The sequence below is a fragment of the Monodon monoceros genome, unplaced genomic scaffold (genome assembly GCF_005190385.1).
Source record: "Monodon monoceros isolate NGI ecotype Baffin Bay Population unplaced genomic scaffold, NGI_Narwhal_1 Super_Scaffold_18, whole genome shotgun sequence".
NCBI lineage: Eukaryota > Metazoa > Chordata > Mammalia > Artiodactyla > Monodontidae > Monodon > Monodon monoceros.
In genome coordinates this window covers 146835013-146858052 of record NW_021703774.1, presented here as the reverse complement: position 1 = coordinate 146858052, position 23040 = coordinate 146835013, and the positions used below count along the sequence as shown (strand labels likewise).

Genomic DNA, 23040 nt, shown 5'->3' with positions numbered 1-23040 from the left:
AATTAAAGAACAAAAAAAGAGAGATGAACAATACAATAAATGAAATGATAACTACACTAGAAGGAATCAATAGCAGAATAACTGAGGCAGAAGAACGGATAAGTGACCTGGAAGACAGAATGGTGGAATTCACTGCTGCGGAACAGAATAAAGAAAAAAGAATGAAAAGAAATGAAGACAGCCTAAGAGACCTCTAGGACAACATTAAACGCAACAACATTCGCATTATAGGGGTCCCAGAAGGAGAAGAGAGAGAAAGGACCCGAGAAAATATTTGAAGAGATTATAGTCGAAAACTTCCCTAACATGGGAAAGGAAATAGCCACCCAACTCCTGGAAGCACAGTGAGTCCCACACAGGATAAATTCAAGGAGAAAAACGCCGAGACACACAGTAATCAAATTGGCAAAAATTACTGAAAGCAGCAACAGAAAAACGACAAATAACATACAAGGGAACTCCCATAATGTTAAGAGCTGATTTCTCAGCAGAAACTCTGCCAAGCCAGAAGGGAGCGGCATGATACACTTAAAGTGATGAAAGAGAAGAACCTACAACCAAGATTACTCTACCCGGCAAGGATCTCATTCAGATTCAATGGAGAAATCAAAAGCTTTACAGGGAAGCAAAAGCTAAGACAATTCAGCACCACCAAACCAGCTTTACAACAAACACTAAAGGAACTTCTCTAAGTGGGAAACACAAGAGAAGAAAAGGACCTACAAAAACAAACCCAAAACAATTAAGAAAATGGTCATAGGAACATACATATAAATAATTACCTTAAATGTGAATGGATTAAAGGCTCCAACCAAAAGACACAGGCTTGCTGAATGGACACAAAAACAAGACCCATCTATATGCTGTCAACGAGAAACCCACTTCAGACCTAGGGACACATACAGACTGAAAGTGAGGGGATGGGAAAAGATATTCCATGCAAATGCAAATCAAAAGAAAGCTGGAGTAGCTATATTCGTATCAGATAAAACAGACTTTAAAATAAAGACTGTGGGCTTCCCTGGTGGCGCAGTGGTTGAGAGTCCGCCTGCTGATGCAGGGGACACAGGTTCATGCCCTGGTCCAGGAAGATCCCACATGCCACGGAGCGGCTGGGCCCGTGAGCCATGGCTGCTGAGCCTGCGCGTCCGGAGCCTGTGCTCCGCAACGGGAGAGGCCACAACAGTGAGAGGCCCGTGTACTGGAAAAAAATAATAATAAAAAATAAAGACTGTTACAAAAGACAAGGAAGGACACTACATAATGATCAAGGGATCAATCCAAGAAGAAGATATAACAATTATAAATATATATGCACCCAACATAGGAGCACCTCAATACATAAGGCAACTGCTAACAGCTCTAAAAGAGGAAATTGACAGTAAAACAATAATAGTGGGGGACTTTAACGCCTCACTTACATCAACGGACAGATCATCCAAAATGAAAATAAATAAGGAAACAGAAGCTTTAAATGACACAATAGACCAGATAGATTTAATTGATATTTATAGGACATTCTATCCCAAAACAGCAAATTACACTTTCTTCTCAAGTGCACACAGAACATTCTCCAGGATAGATCACATCTTGGGTCACAAATCAAGCCTCAGTAAATTTAAGAAAATTGAAATCATGTCAAGCATCTTTTCTGACCACAACACTGAGATTAGAAATGAATTACAAGGAAAAAACACAAACACATGGAGGGTAAACAGTACGTTACTAAATAACCAAGAGGAGACTGAAGAAATCGAAGAGAAAATCAAAGATTACCTAGAGACAAATGACAACGAAAACACAATGACCCAAAACCTATGGGATGCAGCAAAAGCAGTTCTAAGAGGGAAGTTTATAGCTATACAAGCCTACCTCAAGAAACAAGAAAAATCTCAAGTAAACAATCTAACGTTACACCTAAAGGAACTAGAGAAAGAACAAACAGAACCCAAAGTTAGCAGAAGGAAAGAAATCATAAAGGTCAGAGCAGAAATAAATGAAATAGAAACAAAGAAAACAATAGCAAAGATCAATAAAATTAAAAGCTGGTTCTTTGAGAAGATAAACAAAATTAATAAACCATTAGCCAGACTCATCAAGAAAAAGAGGAAGAGGACTCAAATCAATAAAATTAGAAATGAAAAAGGAGAAGTTACAACAGACACTGCAGAAATACAAAGCATCCTAAGAGACTACTACAAGCAACTCTATGCCAATAAAATGCACAACCTGGAAGAAATGGACAAATTCTTAGAAAGGTATAATCTTGCAAGACTGAACCAGGAAGAAATAGAAAATATGAACAGACCAATCACAAGTAATGAAATTGAAACTGTGATTAAAAATCTTCCAACAAACCAAAGTCCAGGACCAGATGGCTTCACAGGTGAATTCTATCAAACATTTAGAGATGATCTAACACCCATCCTTCTCAAACTTCCAAAAAACTGCAGAGGAAGGAACACTCCCAAACTCATTCTATGAGGCCACCATCACTCTGGTACCAAAACCAGACAAAGATACTACAAAAAAAGGAAATTACAGACCAATATCACCGATGAATATAGATGCAAAAATCCTCAACAAAATACTAGCAAACAGAATCCAACGACACATTAAAAGGATCATACATCACGATCAAGTGGGATCAAGTGCAAGGATTCTTCAATATATGCAAATCAATCAATGTGATACACCATATTAACAAACTACAGAATAAAAACCATATGATCATCTCAATAGATGCGGAAAAAGCTTTTGACAAAATTCAACGCCCATTTGTGATAAAAACTCTCCAGAAAGCGGGCAGAGAGGGAACCTACCTCAACATAATAAAGGCCATATACGACAAACCCACAGCAAACATCATTCTCAATGGTGAAAAACTGAAAGCATTTCCTCTAAGATCAGGAACAGGACAAGGATGTCCACTCTCACCACTATTATTCAACATAGTTTTGGAAGTCCTAGTCACGGCAATCAGAGAAGAGAAGGAAATAAAAGGAATACAAATTGGAAAAGAAGAAGTAAAACTGTCACTGTCTGCATATGACATGATACTATACATAGAGAATCCTAAAAATCCCACCAGAAAACTACTAGAGCTAATCAATGAATTTGGTAAAGTTGCAGGATACAAAATTAATGCACAGATATTTCTTGCATTCCTATACACTAATGATAAAAAATCTGAAACAGAAATTATGGAAACACTCCCATTTACCACTGAAACAAAAAGAATAAAATACCTAGGAATAAACCTACCTAGGGAGAGAGAAGACCTGTATGCAGAAAACTTTAAGACACTGATGAAAGAAATATAAATTGGTACCAACAAATGGAGAGACATACCATGTTATTGGATTGGAAGAATCAATACTGTGAAAATGACTATACTACCCAAAGCAATCTACAGATTCAATGCAATCCCTATCAAATTACCAATGGCATTTTTTACGGAACTAGAACAAATCATCTTAAAATTTGTATCAAGACACAAAAAACCCTGAGTAGCCAAAGCAGTCTTGAGGGGAAAAAATGGAGCTGGAGGAATCAGACTCCCTGACTTCAGACTACACTACAAAGCTACAGTAATCAAGACAATATGGTACTGGCACAAAAACAGAAACATAGATCAATGGAACAAGATAGAAAGCCCGGAGATAAACCCACGCACCTATGGTCAACTAACCTATGACAAAGGAGGCAAAGATATACAATGGAGAAAAGACAGGGTCTTCAGTAAGTGGTGCTGGGAAAACTGGACAGCTACATGTAAAAGAATGAAATTAGAACACTCCCTAACACCATATACAAAAATAAACTCAAAATGGATTCGAGACCTAAATGTAAGAGCGGACACTATAAAACTCTTAGAGGAAAACATAGGAAGAACACTCTGACATAAATCACAGCAAGACCTTTTTTGATCCACCTCCTAGAGTAATGGAAATAAAAACAAAAATAAACAAATGGGACCTAATGAAACTTCAAAGCTTTTGCACAGCAAAGGAAACCATAAACAAGACGAAAAGACAACCCTCAGAATGGGAGAAAATATTTGCAAACGAATCAACGGACAAAGGATTAATCTCCAAAATATATAAACAGCTCATGCAGCTCAATATTAAAGAAACAAACAACCCAATCCAAAAATGGGCAGAAGACCTAAACAGACATTTCGCTAAAGAAGACATACAGATGGCCAAGAAGCACATGAAAAGCTGCTCAACATCACTTATTAGAGAAATGCAAATCAAAACTACAATGAGGAATCATCTCACACCAGTTAGAATGGGCATCATCAGAAAATCTACGAACAACAAATGCTGGCGAGGCTGTGGTGGAGAAAAGGGAACCCTCTTGCACTGTTGGTGGGAATGTAAATTGATACAGCCACTATGAAGAACAGTATGGAGGTTCCTTAAAAAACTAAAAATAGAATTACCATATTATCCAGCAATCCCACTACTGGGCATATACCCAGAGAAAACCATAATTCAAAAAGACACATGCACCCCAATGTTCACTGCAGCACTATTTACAATAGCCAGGTCATGGAAGCAACCTAAATGCCCATCGACAGACTAACGGATAAAGAAGTGGTGGTACATATATATAATGGAATATTACTCAGCCATAAAAAGGAACGAAATTGAGTCATTTGTTGAGACGTGGATGGATCTATAGACTGTCATACAGAGTGAAGTAAGTCAGAAAGAGAAAAACAAATATCGTATATTAACGCATGTATGTGGCACCTAGAAAAATGGTATAGATGAACCAGTTTGCAGGGCAGAAGTTGAGACACAGATATAGAGAACAAACGTATGGACACCAAGGGGGAAAAACCACGGTGGGGTGGGGACGGTGGTGTGCTGAATTGGGCGATTGGGATTGACATGTATACACTGATGTGTATAAAATTGATGACTAATAAGAACCTGCAATATAGAAATACAAACAAAAAAAACAACTAATACTAAACTTTCTTTGGGTTATTTGTATGGAAATATGTTAATATAAATGTTTCAGACATTACATGAAATTTCTAAAAATTTTGTATGTTCTAGTATAATGTTGTAAGTCATAATTCTAGTTATTACTTTTAAGTTGTATATCTCAGAAATAACTAAATTTCCTTGTCAACTGCATTATTATGAACTTTCATCAAATCTTTAACCGTGGTCATTTTTAAGTCTTGTCATTTACAGACAGTTCTGGGTGTACGCTGATGCTTTTGCAAAAATGTTCCTATAAAAGGGTTTCATCTTCAAGGAATTCATGGAAAAAACTCTGACAAGTACAGGTTTCTGGTAACTGACTATACTGCTGAACTGAATGAATAAGCATTTTCAGAACTCTAATGGAAAACTGATGAATTCATAAAAGTGCTAACAAAAGATCAAGATGAAAACAAAATTAATTACATGGGACTGAGTGAACTGATGAGGATGATTATAATTTTTGTGACTTTGTTTGAAAAAAAAAAAAAATCCCACAAGGACTCAGAGGCAAAAAAATATACAAATCAATTTTTACTGCAAAGTAAAGGAGCTGTTACAGTGGAGGATTACTGGACTGAATGTCAATATTATGACATAGTATGAGTGTGTTTCGTGTTTGGTAATTGCAATCATTGTTGCTTTTGTTGTGGTCATCCATTTACAATGCTTGTGTCAGTTTATTTATCTGTTGTAAAAATAAAATACAGTGTGTGTAAAAGAAAAACCAAAAAAACAAGAGAATAAAGGACATTCTCTGATATGCTCAATAGTATGGTATATATTTTTATTTGTAGATACACTGATTTGATGTTATTAATAGACAAGTAGCCTGATTAGGAAAGCTAATTTAACTTGGAATCTACAGATCCCAAAATGTATTTCAATAACTGTTATTACTGCAGCCAAAACCCAAATTCCGGACAAAGAAAAGTATCAATGAATCTAATCTAGGTGGCATCACTCAGCTTATGAAAGATCCTTTCTGGAGTTTCCTCATACCTCATGTCAAAATCCTACTCATTCAGTTTCTACTTCCAGAACGGTAGTGTGACACCTACCTTCTGCTGATAACTACCAATTTGGGGTGGGGGAAGCGGTAAGGGACATGGGATGACAACTAGCTGAGGAGTCTGATGGATAAATAAAACAGGCAGATTGTGGAAAGAAGGCAAAATTTGGGAGAGACCTGCCTGAATTTCCTGTTTTGCTGTAGCTTTGTCCCAAGGTCAGGCAGTAGATGCACAGTATGAGCAGCCAAAATTGTCTTTCTATCAGTAGGAACTAGGGAAAAGAGCCCAGGTAAACACAACCAGCTACTAAAGAGAGAAAGGAATCCCACAGGGGATAAAGTCAAAAGAGATCCCCTAAAACTGTATATGAAACACCGCAAAAGTCTCAGGCTGACCCCTGAACCATGCATATGCAGATTAGAATAAGGCAGAAGCTTAAAGAATCAAATTGAAATTGGAACCACTGCCCACAGACGGTGAGAGAGAACTTACAGTTTGAGTCTAACATGGTTAACTGCCAGCTAAAATAAAAATACCAATATTCTACAGAAGATTATAACAGAACCCAGAGTCTCTATAACATTCATAATGTCCAGGATACAATCCAAAATTACCTGATATATAAGTAATAGAAAAATGAAACCCATTCTCAAGAGAAAAGATAATCTACAGAAGCCCACCACAAGAAGACTAAGATGTTGGAACTACGAGAAAAGGATTTTAAAGTAGCTATTATAATTATGCTCAGTGATATAAAGGAGAAAAAATCTGAATGAAAATAACAATAATAGAAATATCAGTGGAGAAATACAAAAAAATATAAAAAGAACAAAATTTACCAATGAAAAATATAATATCTGAATTTTAAAAGTCAATGGATGGACTTAATATCAGAATGGAGATTAAAGAGGAAAGAATCAGTGAACTCAAAGGCAGATCAACAGAAATAATCCCATCTAAAAAGCAAAAAGACTGATTCTTTTTAAAAAAGAGAAAAAAAAAAAAGAAAAAGCCTCAGAAAGCTATGGGATAATCTCAAAAGGCCTAACATGTATATATGAGTTCCAGAAGGACAGAAAAGAGAGAAAACAGCAGGAAAAAATATGGAAGAAATGATGACTGAACACTTCGGAAATTTACCGAAAGACAAAATTACAGATCCAAGAAGCTCAGTAAACCTCCATCAGGATAAATTAAAAGAAAAATCACACTTGGATATATCATAACTGAACTGTTGAAAAATAAAGGTAGAAAGCAGGCAGAGAATAATGGCATATCACACAAAGAAAAAACATTGATTGGAAAATGTCTGAATTTCTCATAAAAATAATGGAGGTCATTAGTGAATATCATTGAAATACTGAAAGGAAAAAAAATACCTAGGCTGTATATCTAACAAAAATATTATTTAGGAAGGCACATTTTCAGAAAAGGAAAACTAAGAGAATTTGTTGCCAGGAGATCTACAACATAAGAAAGTTCATTAGGCTAAAGGGAAATTATAGCAGAGGGAAACTTGGACCTTGAGGAATGAAAGCACCAGAAATGATAAATATCTATGTAAATTTAAAAGACCACTGTTTTCTCCTAGGTTTTAAAAATCACCTATCTTTATTTAAGGCAAAACTTATAACACTGTCTTCTAAGATTATCAGTATACACAGATGTAATACTATGGGGGAAGGTGAGGAAAGGGACAAAGGAGACATATATGATTGGAAGATCGCTACATTTTATATGTACAATATTAACTCTGAATAGACTGCAGAAGGTTAGGAATATATACTGAAATCCCAATATATAAATATAAAAAGAGGTATACCTAAAAAGCCAGTAGATAAGAATACAAAAATATATCCAAACAATCTAAAAGGCAAGAAAGGTGGAAAAAAGGAACTAAAAATACAGTGTTACCAGAAAAACTGGGTTCGCCTCTTGGTGGGTGTAGAGCTAAAAGACACAACCAAGGCAAAGAGTGGGAGAAGGAAGGATTTATTACTTGCAGCAAGTAAGGGGATCTTTCCCAAAGCAGTGTCTCTGCCAACAGCAAAAGTGAAGCAAGTTTTAAGCTAAGGGTACATGCATATTCATGAAGGGGATGGGGGGTGGGGCCAGAGAGTCCAACCTTTACTTGACTGAAGTCACTTGACTGAAGGGTCAGAAAAGGTCAACATCATCCTCCCTTAGGTTCCAGTTGATCTGGTACTTGAGCGCCTGCCAGAGGGGTTTAAATTCTGCAAAAACAGCCCAAGAAAGCACTCGGGCTAGCCTTTGAAACAGAACTGGGAATGTTACAACTGATTTATTATCTTTGCTATTGTCACTTCTCATGACTGGTAACAGTTTGTTCTTTTGTTCTCTTTAAGATAATTATTACTGAGACCTGTTCAAGAGCAAGCATTATGGCCAGGCTTAGATCACAAAATGGCTTAGGCCAAAAATGCTTTTTCTTATGTCAAGAAAGCCATGTCTGGTTCTCTTTCTCTGGGGACCCCCTACCTGCTTAAGAGATATCAAACAGAAAACAATATCATTAATTACATTAATAACAATATCGATAATTATGTTAGGTAGCTAGTCAGACAGGAGGGGGTCCCGCCCCACCCTGGATGGTTCATCTTTCCCTGCCCCACCTGGACACTGGTGATTGGAGCACACCCAGAGTCCTCCCTCTTGTGGTCAAGGACCACCACTAGGTTTCCAGCCATATCAGGACCAAGCAAGATGAAACCACCAGCACAGGTTGGCGCAGGCACACCAAGACCTAAAAGGTGACTCAAGGTAACATAGGGTTCATTATGCTTTATAGGTAATAAATTAGCATTACAGTTTTTGCATCCCCGCCCCCCCACTGTGGGTTTCACTTGGGTGCTTATGAGTAAGCACCTGCGCACTAGGAGAAAAGTGATATAACCTAAAGCTGTCAGTCAAATGATGCAAGACACAGGGAGGAAACACCACTCTAAAAAACCCAACCCTACCCCATCATGAGGCTGCTTCTCATTTCCAGACAGCCCGCTTTCATCCTTTCTCAGGAGTGTACTTTCGCTCTACTTAACAACACTCTTGCTACTTAAAACTGTTCTATGCCTTCTCGACTAAATTCTTTCCCTCAAGAAGGGCAAGAACTGAGGAAATCACCCATTTTGCCGGTGACAACTGCATTAATGTTGATGGTCTAAACACTCCAATAAAAAGGCAGAGATTGTCAAAAAGATGTTAAAAAAGTAAGACTAAGCTAAATGCAGCCTACGAGAGTCACAACTTCAAATGAGACTAATAACAGAGCTTCAAGATATATGAAGCAAAAACTAACAATTAAAAATCAGTAAAGAAAAAGAACACGAATTAGTAAATGCCTTGATCTAATTGATATTAGAGAACACTATATTGAACAACTGTAGAACACATATTCTTTTCAAGTGCACACAGACATTCACCAAGATACAGCACATGCTGAGTCCCAGCACAAGTCCCAATAAATATGTACAGACTGAAATGAAAAAACAATTATATTATAAAACAGTAAGATACCTAGGAAAACCCAGTATTTGGAATATTTGGAAAAAGTAATTCATGGGTCAGAGAAGACTCAAAAGAGAATTTTTTTAATATTTTGAATTAAATGATAATGAAAATGCCAAATACCAAAATGCCAAATACCAAAATTTGTGAGATGCAGTTAAAGCAGTGCTTAGAGGTAAACCTACAGCTTTGAATTCTTATATTACAAAAGAGGAAAGGTCTCAAATCAATTATTTAAGCTGGAAACTGAAGAAGCTAGAAATATTAATAAGAAAAACTGGTAACTAGAAAGAAGTAAATGATAAAGATAAAAGTAGAAATAAAACAGAAAACCAACAACAGAAAAAAATTTTTAAAGACAAAACCTAGTTCTTTGAAAAGACAAACAAAATCAACAAACCTTTAGCTATACCAAATGAAGAAAAAAAGAGAAAACAAATCATCAATATCAAAAATGAAAGAGGATTTATTACTACAGATTCTATAAATATTAGAAGAGAATATTATGATCCACTTAACACCAATAAATTCAACAACTTAGATGAAAGGGACAAATTTCTTAAGCATACAATTTACCAAAACTGGAATAAAAAGAGAAAATTTGAACAGTCCCATAACAAATAAATATCAAAAACCTTCCCACATAAAAACAACTTCAGGTCCAGATGGTTTCACTGATGAATTTTCTCAAACATTCAAGGACGATATACCAAACTACAGAAACACTTTCAGAAAAGAGAAGGAAAATGGCCCAACCAATATTATGAGACCAGTACAACCCTAACATCAAAACCTGACAGATACTACTGCAGATGAAAAATATCACCAGCCATATCAGTAAACAAAGGATGTTGAGGCCATCAAGCCATCAGCCACCCTCAAATGTGCACCTTGAGGTGAATCTGGAGAAAAACAGGACACTAGCCCGAGATAGTTAAGGTGCACATCAAAGGAATGATTTCAATGAGCCCAGACTCTTGTATCTTCCCATGTACAGAAAAGCACTAAATTCATTAACTTGAGATGTCAAGTTTTCTTTAATTAACAGTAATCTTTTGATGTCACAACTACCTGGTTTTTGTTGCAAAAACTATATATCCTGGCTCCTCCCTTACCTCCTCAGAGCAGTCCCTCTAAGCTATCTGAGAAGCTGCCTCCAGGGCTTAAGCCCTCATCAAGTCCACCAAATAAAATATAATTCTCAACTTTAACGTTGTGCATTTTTTTTCAGCCGACATTACAAAGAAAGAAAATTATAAATCCATGTCCTTCATGAACACAGATGCAAAAACACTTAAGATATTAAGAAAATGAATCCAGCAATACATTAAAGGGATAATATAACATGACTCAGTAAGGGTTTATCCAAGGAATACAAGGTTTAACATTCCAAATGCAATCAATGTTATTCAACATGCAAACAGAATAAAGAAAAGCCATATAACCAATTCGATGGTACAGAAAAAGCAGTTAACGAATTCTACACCCATTCATGATAAAAACTCTCACCAAACTGGACTTTCTAGAGAACTTCCTCAACGTGATAAATGGCATCTACAAAAGCCCTACAGCTTATGTCACACTTAGTGGTGAAAGACTGAACAGTTTCTTCCTAAGAATGGAAATAAGGCTGGAGGCCCACTTTCACCACTTCTAACTAACAAGACTGTAGTATACAAGGTTAATATACAAAAATTAAATACATCTTTATTACTAGTAGCAAGCAACTGGATTTTAAAATATATAGCATCCAAATCCAAAATATTCAGGATTAAATCTAACTGGAAACATTCAAGTCCTCTACACTGAAAACTAAAAAACATTCCTGAGAGAAATTAAAGACATAATTAATAGAAAGATACAACACTTCCATGGCTTGAAATAATATTGTTAAGATGTCAATTCTCCCCAGATCAGGTTGCCTGGGGATAAGAATGGAGGGAGGCACATGTTACAAAGGGGCATGAGGAAACTTTTGGGTATGACAGAAATGTTCATAGTGTCAGCTACTAATAACTTCACATGTCAAAAATCCTCAAACTGTAAACTTTAAACATTCAATTAATTGTACATAAACTATCTCTCAATGGTACTGTAAAAAACAGAGAACCAAATCTCTGATCAAAATAACCCCTTATGAAACACTTTCTGGTCTACAACTCTAACTGTGTAGCATTTCTCCTGCTTTAAAAAGAAATTCTATTTCTACATATCTCCTGGAGGCCATGTAGTGCCTCCCACCTAATGTACACTCAGTATGCTTGCCCAATTGAAATAAATGTTCTTTTCCATTCTAAGAATAAGTATGTAGACTGCATTCCTTCCTCTGCTCACTTATACCTTTAACTGAACCCTCCCTCATTCAGACTCAGTCTCAGAGAAGGAAGGCGCACAGTGGGGGATCACTTAAACAACAAAACCATTCTATGTAACAATGTGGGATCTTAGTTCCCTGACCAGCAATGAACTATGCCCCCCCTGCAGTGGAAGCGCTGAGTCTTAACCACTGGACCCAGGGAAGTCCCCCATCATTTGCTATTTCCCATGCCAAAAACTTACACTTCTGTATCAAATTCTAAGTCTCACTCCTCTTCCTATAGGCCTTTCCAGGGCAGCATTATCTACTGATATTTTGAGTCACTTTAGTTACCACTGTTTGATCTAACATGTTGATTAATTACTCAGTAATGTGCTCTGTCATTTATAATAATATTTATGACACTTAATTATATATATATGAAGACTAAATGTGGGGGAGTCTCTTAAAATCAAGGACCATTAACCAAAACCAGACAAAGACACTACAAAAAGAGAAAATTACAGGCCAATATCTCTGATGAATATAGATGCAAAAATACTCAACAAAACATTAGCAAACCGAATTCAACAACATATAAAAACACACACACAAAAGCATTTGACAAAATTCAAATCCACTCATGATAAAATCTCTCTTCAAAGCTGGTACAGAGGGAAAATATCTCAGCATAAAAAGGTCATGCATGACAAACTCAAAGCCAATGTCGTACTCAATAGTGAAAAGCTGAAAGCCTTTCCCCTAAAATCAGGAACAAGAAAAGAATGCCTCCTCTTGCCACTTCTATTACACACAGTACTGAAGCCCTAGCCACAGCAAGCAGACAAGAAAAAGCAAACAAAAAAACCAAGGCACCCAAACTGGAAGGGAATAAGTAGAACTGTCACTACTTGCAGATAACATCATACTATACATAGAAAATCCTAAAGTCTCCAGCAAAAAAACTATTAGAATAAATGAATTCAGTTGTAAGATACAAGATTAATATACAGAAATCTATTGCTCTTCTATACACTAACAATGACTCTCAGAAAGAGAACGCAAGAAAACAACCCCATTTAAAATTGCATCAAAAAGAATAAAACACCTAGGAATACACTTAACCAAGGAAGTGAAATACCTATACTCTGAAAACTGTAAAACATTGATGAAAGTTTGAAGATGATACAAAGAAATGGAAAGATATGCTGTGTTCCTGGATTGGAAGAACTAATATTGGTAAAATGGTCACACTACAAAGCAACCTACAGATTTAATGCAATTCTTATCAAATACCCATGACAATTTTCTTAGAAGTAGAACAACTAATCCTAAAATTTATGTGGAACCACAAAAGATCTTGAATTGCCAAAGCAATCTTGAGAAAAAAGAACAAAGCTCAAGAATCACACTCTCTGGCTTCAAACTATACTACAAAGCTAGAGTAATCAGAACAGCATGGTACTGAGACAAAAACAGACACGTAGATCAATGGAGCAGAACACAGAGCCCAGAAATAAATCCATATACTTATGGTCAATTAATCTGTAACAAAGGAGACAAGAATATACAATAGAGAAAAGAGTCTCTTCAATAAATGATGCCGGGAAAATGGACAGCTACATGTAAAAAGTATGAAATTAGAACATTTCCTCACATCATATGCAAAAATAAACTCAAAATGGATTAAAGACCTAAATGTAAAATCAAAAACCATAAAACTCCTAGAAAAGACCACAGGCAAAACATTCTTTGAGATAAATCATAGCAATATTATTTTGGATCTGTCTCCTAAGGCCAAAAATTAAAAAAATAAACAAGATCCATCAACAAAACGAAAAGACCACCTACTATATGGGAGAAAAAAGTTGTAAATGATATGACCAATAAGGGGTTAATACCCAAAATATATAAACAAGCTTATACAACTCAACATCAAAAAAACAAACAACCCAATTAAAAAATGGGCAGAAGACCTGAATAGACACTTTTCCAAAGATATACAGATGGCCAACAAGCACATGAAAAAATGCTCAACATCACTAATCAGAGAAATACAAATCAAAACCACAATGAGATATCACCGCACACCTGTCAAAATAACTATCATCAGAAAGTCTACAAATAAATGTTGGCAAGGATGTGGGGAAAAAAAGGAACCCTAGAATGCTGCTGGTGAGATTGTAAATTGGTGCAGTCACTATAGAAAACAGTACGGAGTTCCTCAGAAAACTAAAACAGAGAACTACCATATGATCCAGCAATTCCACTCCTGGGTATACATCTGAAGAAAACAAAAACACTAATTTGAAAAGATATACGCACCCCAACGTTCATAGTAGCATTATTTACAATAGTCAAGATATGGACGCAAACTAATTGTCCCTCAATAGATGAATGGATAAAGAAGTGGGAGATATATATATAAAATACTCCATTATACATATATACACATATATATATGCATACAGGTATTATGTATAGTGGAATATTACTCAGCCATAAAAAAGAATGAGGGGGCTTCCCTGGTGGTGCAGTGGTTGAGAGTCCACCTGCCGATGCAGGGGACACGGGTTCGTGCCCCGGTCCGGGAAGATACCACATGCCGCGGAGCGGCTGGGCCCGTGAACCACGGCCGCTGAGCCTGCACGTCCGGAGCCTGTGCTCCGCAACGGAAGAGGCCACAACAGTGAGAGGCCCGCGTACCGCAAAAATAAAAAAAAAAAAAAGAATGAGGGACTTCTGTGGTGGTGCAGTGGTTAAGAATCCGCCTGCCAATGCAGGGGACACAGGTTCGAGCCCTGGTCCGGGAAGACCGCACATGCTGCGGAGCAACTAAGCCCATGCGCCACAACTACTGAGCCTCTGCTCTAGAGCCTGCAAGCCACAACTACTGAGCCCGCATGCCAAACTACTGAAGCCCGCGTGCCTAGAGCCAGTGCTCCACAACAAAGAGAAGCCACTGCAATGAGAAGCCTGCGCACCGCAACTAAGAGTAGCCCCCGCTCGCTGCAACTAGACAAAGCCCGCGCGCAGCAACGAAGACCCAACGCAGCCAAAATAAATAAATTTTAAAAATAAATAAATTTATAAAAAATAATAATAATGATGAAATTCTGCCATTTGCAACAATGTGAATGAACCCATAGGGTATTATGCTTAGTGAAAAAGGTCAAATATTCTATGTCATCACTTACATGTTGAATCTAAAGAATAAAATGAATGTGTACAACAAAACAGAAATAGACTCACAGATACAGAGAAAAAGCTAGTGGTTACGAGTGAGGGGAGGGAAGTGGGGAGGGGCAAGATAGGGGTATGGGATTAAGAGATAGAAACTACTATGTATAAAGTAAATAAGCAACGAGGATATATTGTACAGCACAGGGGAATATAGCCATTACTTTGTAATAACTTTAAATGGAGTATAATCTATGATAATACTAAATCATTATGTCATACACCTGAAACTAATAGTGCATATCAAGAAACTAATATAATAGTACATATCAACTATACTTCAATTTAAAAAAATTTTAAATAACATTGAAGAAAAAAATTAGTATTCAAATCCAAAAATAAATAAAGGCCCATTATCTCACAATAAGATATGCATATATAAAAAGAAATCTAATTCAGTCTTGTGATCTTCAGCACAGCAAATACTAGTGGCAGTATAACGCAGCTGTAAACAGCACAGACTCTGAAGGCAGACTACCTGAGTTCATAATCCTGGCCTTGGTACTTACTGTCCTTTGTACCCTTGGATAACAACATCCGTGCCTATCGGTTTCATCATTTGGAGTTACTATAAAAATTACATGAGTTAATATACATAAAATTCTTTAAGAAAAAATCTAGCACATAAACTCAATTATCATTATTATTATTATGCTGTTATCTTAGTTCAGGCTGCTGTAACAGAATACCATAAACTGGGTGGCTTATTAACAACAGAAATTTGTTTTTCACAGTTCTGGAGGCTGGAAGTCCAAGATCATGGTGCCAGCACGGTCAGGTTCTGGTAAGAGCCTTCTTGCAGGTATCTTCCTTGCTATTCTCACATGCTAGAAAACAGCTAGCCAGCTCTCTGGCTATTCTTATAAGGGCACTGATCCCATTTATGAGAGCTTCATATTCCTGATCCAATTACCTACCAAAGGCCTCACTTCCAAATACCATCACACTGGGATGAGGGTTTCAACATAAGAATTTGGGGGAAACACCAACATTCAGTCCACAGCAGCTCTTAAGATTTTTATCTTTTCCTTTAAAATAGCTGAGAATACTGAAGCTTAAAAAATCTAACAACTTGCCAGAAGTCACAGAAGAAGTAAATTGTAAAGCCAGAAGAAAAACACAGGACTCCTAGTCAAGGAGCCCACTCATCTTCACCATGCTAAACTTTATCAACAATTCTTTTTAGGTCTTCAGGTCTACTTTATGATAAATAAAGAACACATGGTAACAAGATGAAAGAAATCAGAAAAAGGAAAATGAAAGGCATTTACATTATTCAAGGATTAAGAAAAAGAAAGGATTACCACAAGGCCAAGAGAGAACAAGGGTTTGTGTTCATGTAAATGGAGGGAACAGGAAGGCAGTCCAGACAACTGCATTAAGAATACTAGACTGGAGATAACAATCAGGCTTTAATTTTCATTTAAGACATAAAGATAATGTTACTTGCATTTTTAAAAATTGCTTCTCTTTACATGAAAAGCTCTTCTCTCTTCAAAAATGTGTGAAATACTTTGATGTTTCACATATAACTCTGATATTTACACATGGACAAAGAAGTAACATTTCAAAAATTTAATAAGGAAATTTTAGGGACGTCAACATATTTACCATCTGCATTTTTAAATCCTTTGAAGTTTCAACTTACGGGTCATGTTTCGTTTTTGACAAAACTTTAAATGTTTAAAAATCGTACTCACTATTTGACCATCTTAGGCATTTCCTTAGATAACCCAATGGTTACTTAAATACAAACTCTGTCCTAATAAAAATACTACCCCCCCCAAAGCCTCTAAAAAAAATAGACATATCAGTTTATCAGGACACAAAATTATGTTTTGTAAGAAGAGTATCTTTCAGAGTGTTTGTTAAACAATATCTTGTCTCCCTGTTTAGACATACTCTGATTACAGCTGTTCTCTTTCTATAGGTTTCTCTCCTACAGTAGCAACCAACACATAGCTCAGGCCAAAATAAATATCAATATACTAACTGAAAGGCTCTGGTACTGGATATATTATGGAACTACACTACAAAGGCAAATTGTTGAAGATTTCACATGCTTTAAACTTAAAAGATAAACAGCAGGAAATAAATACAGAAAATATATGTCCAAAATGTACATTCAAGAACATACATAAAACATAATTCTGTAATCAGAATTCTACATTTCTATATAGACTTCCATTATAAAACTGACAATATGGTCTTCAGGAAAAAAAGGGGGCTCTCAGAAATAAAGAAGTATTGCTCTAAGAACTATGAAACAAAGCAACAGAAAAAAAGTCAGGCTTAATATCCAAAAGGAATGCCCAGTTGTCAACCCAACTAAGAATTCAAATTTCCAAAAATAATTCAAGTTCCAGGAACTTCAGTAGAAGAGAGCAAATGGTAGAGAAGACCACAATTCCTCAGCCCTTCAAGATATACATCCTTGCTAATGCTCTGGGTTAAACAATGTGGATTCTCCTCTTCCTTTAAAATCTGGCAATAGATGCTAAACATTTTATACTCCGCTTTTTCACACAATTAAAGTCCATGTGCTCAATATGTTTTAAAAAGCAAAAGATGGAGGGCAATAAGTGAGATTCATTCCCTCTCAAATTTTTACATACATATCTCAGCCTTAAAACTCTATTACCAGAAGACTATGCCACCAATACTAAACTTTATCTTTTTAAATTTTGGTTTGTATAAAACCAAAAAGTGTTCTGACCTAAGAGTTCACTTCCAATTCTGCAGAGCTTAGTAACTGGAGTACTGAATTCCCTCTGCTGGCACCATAAATCTGCCTGACTAAATCCCATTGCTGCTATACCTCATGGCTCACCCAATCCCAACTTAAACTCAGCTTGAGGTCCTTAGAGACTCGGTGTACAAAATAATTATTACATGGTTGGAAGCAGGAAAAAACATTTTGAGGATAATCAGGAAAATTCAATATAATCAGAACGATTATCTTCAGTGAAAGGGAACGGTTTTGTTATATAAAACCAGTCCTCAGTGGTGTAGACAGAGTAAAGAGTACCAATTAAAACTCAAGAGACCTGGATTCTCCCTCAGTTAAACAACAGCTGTGCCCTAATTACAAAACAAACAAACAAACAAAACCCCTTTTACTTAATTCCTAAACTGCCCACCTCACTCAAGAGTTGTTGAGATCAAATAATAAGTCTGAAAGTGCTTTGAAAAAATAGAAAATGCTATCCAAATAAAATATTACCTTCATTACAGTTATACTTACTGTATTACTGGAAATGAACTTTTAAGATCTATATTTCTGACGTAATAACCCCATCACACTAAATATGTGATAAAGAGCTTTTACCCGTTCTACAGATCGTGCTCTCTTCTTTGGCCGAGTAGGCAGCGCATCTTCCTTCGGATTGGTGTCTATTGCCCAATAGGACCCCTAAAGGTAAAGAAATAAATTATATTAACAGTATTTTACAGGAACTCTGTAACATTAAAATGGACTTTCACAATCCTCTGCTTCAAAAGCAAACGTTCTGCAGATACAACAATGGAAAAGTAGCATGAGAAGAAATACTAGTTTTGAATGGAGAAAAGTAAAGTTTATACAAGAAAAAAAAGTCCATTTATAACTATGTTATTAAAGAGAGGAAAAAATCACAATCTGAAGAAGCCAAGTCCAAGAATCTGCCACAGCCAAATTAAAAAGGGAAATGATCAACCGAACACATTTAAAACATATATATATATATATATACTAATTCTTAATTGAACATATAAGATAATTACAACAGCATGTGACATTCAAGTCTAACAGAATTTTGTTTTATATGTAGTTTCTGCACCCTGGGACCTCACAAAACTAAACAGGTAAGTGAAACAATTTATAAAAACAACTTTCTTGACCACGTTTTAAAACAATAAGTGCAATGGTCTGTACATAAATCTTTTATTGCTTATTCTATCACAGTTAATTTTAACTATTTATCTTCTCTTACGTTTTGATACAAGTTCTCAGACCACTCTTTCGAAAATACATACTGAGGACCTACTGTGTTCCAGGCACTCAGAAATTGTGACTCCCTTGAAAAATAACTTGAAAAGCATAGATCATATAGTTTGCACATATACAAATGAGACCAAAGCTCAGAAAAATAAAAGTGGTCTGTTCAACCAAGGATTTGAGAGTCAGGACCAGAATCATGTTCTTTGCCTCTATCATTTCATTACTAAGCTGCTTTTTCAGGCAATATTTGACAACAAGGGGAAATACAGTTTTCATCTATCGATTTTCACACTTTGTGCCCAACATGAATTATCTCCTTATATCTCCTTAAATATATCATGTTCTTTCATGCATCTGTGCCTGTGCTACATACTTATCTCCTTGCCTATAATATCCACCTTACCACTGACAAACTCATATTCTACCTCCAAAACTTAGCTCAGATGTTATCTAAAGGAATCCTTCTCTGATCCTCCTACAGTACTCAAGAATTCCTCTCTCTCTCTCCCTCTGCAAGATCTCTATACCATTTATACATTTAGATGATTGTCTGCACTTAACATTACAATTTTATTTACAGGTCTGTATCCCTTCTAGGCTACAAGTTCCTTAAGTGTAGAAACTCATTCCTATATCCACAGTGCACAATAGAATCAGACACAGAGCAAGTACTCAATAAACATGTGTTAAAATGGCGGGGGTGGGGTGGGGGTGGGGGAAGATGTTGAACAAATTGTGCCAAGAATGTCAGAGTACAGGGTACAATGCCAGGCCTCCCCAGGTCCTAATCTAGGCAGTATATGAACTCAGCACTCACTTCACACACAGCCATACTGGGGCATTCTTCCATGTTATCTTTTCTGCATTTCAGCTAATGAGCCTACCGGACCTGATGTAAACTTGCCAAGAACCATGTAAAATGTTAAGCACTAATTATGAGTATGAGTATGGTTATGAGTATGGTTCAGGCTAGCAAGTTGCAAAATAAACAAAGCAGGAAAATGTGCTACACTCAGTTGTTGCTGAAGTTGAAACTGAAGCAGGAAGAAAAATACCCAAACTCACTGGACAACAGTTTAAAAACCACTGTTTATGGAAATGATAAATTTCAGTATTTAGTTTGCTTTGCATGGTTGTGTATATTTGTATTAATCTGGGAAACCACTCACTGTCCAAACATTTCACTGATTTGTTATTAAACATTTTAATAAAACTACAAAAGCAAATATGTATCTGTCCTTCCACACAAAATATAATTGGCTGTAGCTTATCACAAATAGATCAACAAAAGAGAAAAAAATCGTTCATAAGCCTAACCCATCCATTATGTACTTACAAAACCCTGAATGCCCATATATCTGAACAAAACTGTATTTCGAAAAGATACATGCACCCCTATGTTAATAGCAGCACTATTCACAATAGCCAAGACAGAGAAACAACCTAAATGTCCACTGACCGATGAATGGATAAAGAAGATGTGTTATATATATACAATGGAATATTACTCAGGCATAAAAAAGAATGAAATAATGCCATTTGCAGCTACATGGATAGACCTAGAGATTATCATACTAAGTTAAGTCAGAAAGACAAATGCCATATGATATCACTGTTACGTGGAATCTAAAATGTGACACAAATGAACTTAACTACAAAACAGAAACAGACTCATATAGAGAACAGATTTGTGGTTGCCAAGGGGGAAGTAGGGCAGGGGAGGATTGGACTAGGAGTTTGGGACTAGCAGACGCAAACTATTATATATAAAATAGATAAACAACAAGGTCCTATCATATAACACTAGGGAACTATATTCAATATCCTGTAATAAACCATAATAGAAAAGAACACATATGTATAACTGAATCACTTTGCTGTACACCAGAAACTAACGTAACACTGTAAATCAACTATACTTAAAAAAAAAAAACAAAAAAAACCCCTGAATGCTCAAATGCAAAAGCAATTGAAATGATTCACAAAAGAAATTGTAAAATCTTCCACCTAGTGGCTCTTGCTAACCTATTATCTGAGTTTCACCTGTGAACTCAATGGTTTGGATCAAATGGCTTAAAACTTCCCTTCACAAATCAAAACTGCAAGGTAACATTTGATACCCATTAGGATATCTATGATCCATAAAACAGAAAATAACAAGTGCTGGCAGGGATGTGGAGAAACTGGAAACTTTGTGCATAGCTAGTGGGAATATAAAGTGGTACAGCTACTGTGGAAAATGGTATGGCAGTTGCTCAAAAACTTAAACATAAAATTACCGTATGATCTACCAATTTCACTTTAAGGTATATACCCAAGAATCAAAAGCAGGGACTTGAACAGATATTTGTACTCTCATGTTCATAGCAAGTTATTCACAATAGCTGAAATGTGAAAGCAACCCAAGTGTCAATCGATGGATGAACATGTAAATAAAATATGGTACACACATACAATGGAATATTATTCACTCTTTAAAAGGAAGGAAATTCTGACACATGTATGCTATAACATGAGTAAACCCTGAAGACATGCTGAGTTAAACAAGTCAGTCACAAAAAGGAAAATACTTTGTAATTCTACTTACACGAGGTACCTTAGACAGTCAAAATTATAAAGACAGAAAGTAGAACGGTGGTTGCCAGGAGCTGGGGGGAGGGAGGATGGGAAACTATTGTTTAAGGGGTACAGAGTTTCAGTTTGGGAAGATGAACAACTTCTGGAGATGGATGGTGGTGATGGTTGCACAACAGTATTAATGGACTTAATGCCACTGAACTATACACTTAACAACAATGATTACAACAGGGAGATGAACTCAATGCTTTGTGATGACCTAGAGGATGGGATAGGGAGGGTGGGAGGGAGGCTCAAGAGGGAGGGGATATGGGGATATATGTATACATACAGCTGATTCACTTTGTTGTACAGCAGAAACTAACACAACATTATAAATAAAGCAATTATACTCCAATAAAGATGTGGGAAAAAAAAAACTTAATCAGAAAAAAAAATGATTACAATGGTAAATTTTATGTTATATATATTTTACCACACACACAAAAAAATCCCTTTCAGCTACCTTTAAAAAGCAGCTACCTTTTCTCTTCCATATTAAACAATATTTCTCGCAGAAACTGAACTGCTTAAATACAGCCAATCAACAAACACACATTCCTTCCCAGAGTAGGGCCTACTCCTCTAGGCTTATGTGGAGCAAGTAAGAAACAAGAGTTTTCTGTTTTCTGGTTTTATTTTTTCAAGTCAACTTTACTTAAGTATATTTTTAAAAAAATAAAGTGCACCCATTTTAAGCATACAGTTAAAGGCGTTTTGACAAATGTATACATGCACTCAACTAACACCAAAATCAAGATAAAGAACATTTCCATCACCCTAAAAAGCTCCTTTGTGTGACTCAACAAGCAACCCCTCTTCCTTTGCCCCCACATGTCCATCCCATACAACTACTCATCTGCTTCCTATTATTATAGTTTTGCATTTTATAAAATTTCATATAAATAAACTGAAACCGTCACACTATTTTCTACTACTATTAGCAATGTAAGAATCGAGTTGCTCCATGTCTTTGCCAATACTTGGTACTTTAAGCCTTTTCAATTACAGCCATCCTAGTGGATGTATAGTTGTACCTCAGTGATTTTTGTGTGCATTTCCATAATAATGTTGATACGCACCTTTGCAAGTGCTTATTGGCATCCATGTATTATTATCCTTTGTGAAGCAGTTATTCATAAATTTTGCTGCATGTTTTATTTGGTTTATAAGATTTTTTGTTTTTTGTGTTACAGGATTTTTTTTATACTTTTTAAATAGCAAGTCCTTTGTCAGAGATAGATACATAGTTAAGTTTCTGTGTGTGAGGTAAGGATCAATACAAATTTTTCTTTCACCAAGGTATACACTGTTTCTTGAAAAGACTATGTCCTTTCCCCATTGAATTACACTGGCATCTCTATCAAA

At 36.1% G+C, this 23040-nt stretch overlaps 1 protein-coding gene across 2 annotated transcripts in view; it reads right to left on the bottom strand.

The window, feature by feature from the left end:
• FOXJ3 (forkhead box J3) overlaps positions 1–23040 on the bottom strand; it is a 126822-nt gene that overhangs the window by 33498 nt on the left and 70284 nt on the right. For both annotated transcript variants that reach the window (XM_029227872.1, XM_029227873.1), the window contains one exon: positions 18406–18489. In XM_029227872.1, the coding sequence (XP_029083705.1) occupies positions 18406–18489 (84 nt within the window). The remainder of the gene's footprint in view (positions 1–18405; positions 18490–23040) is intronic.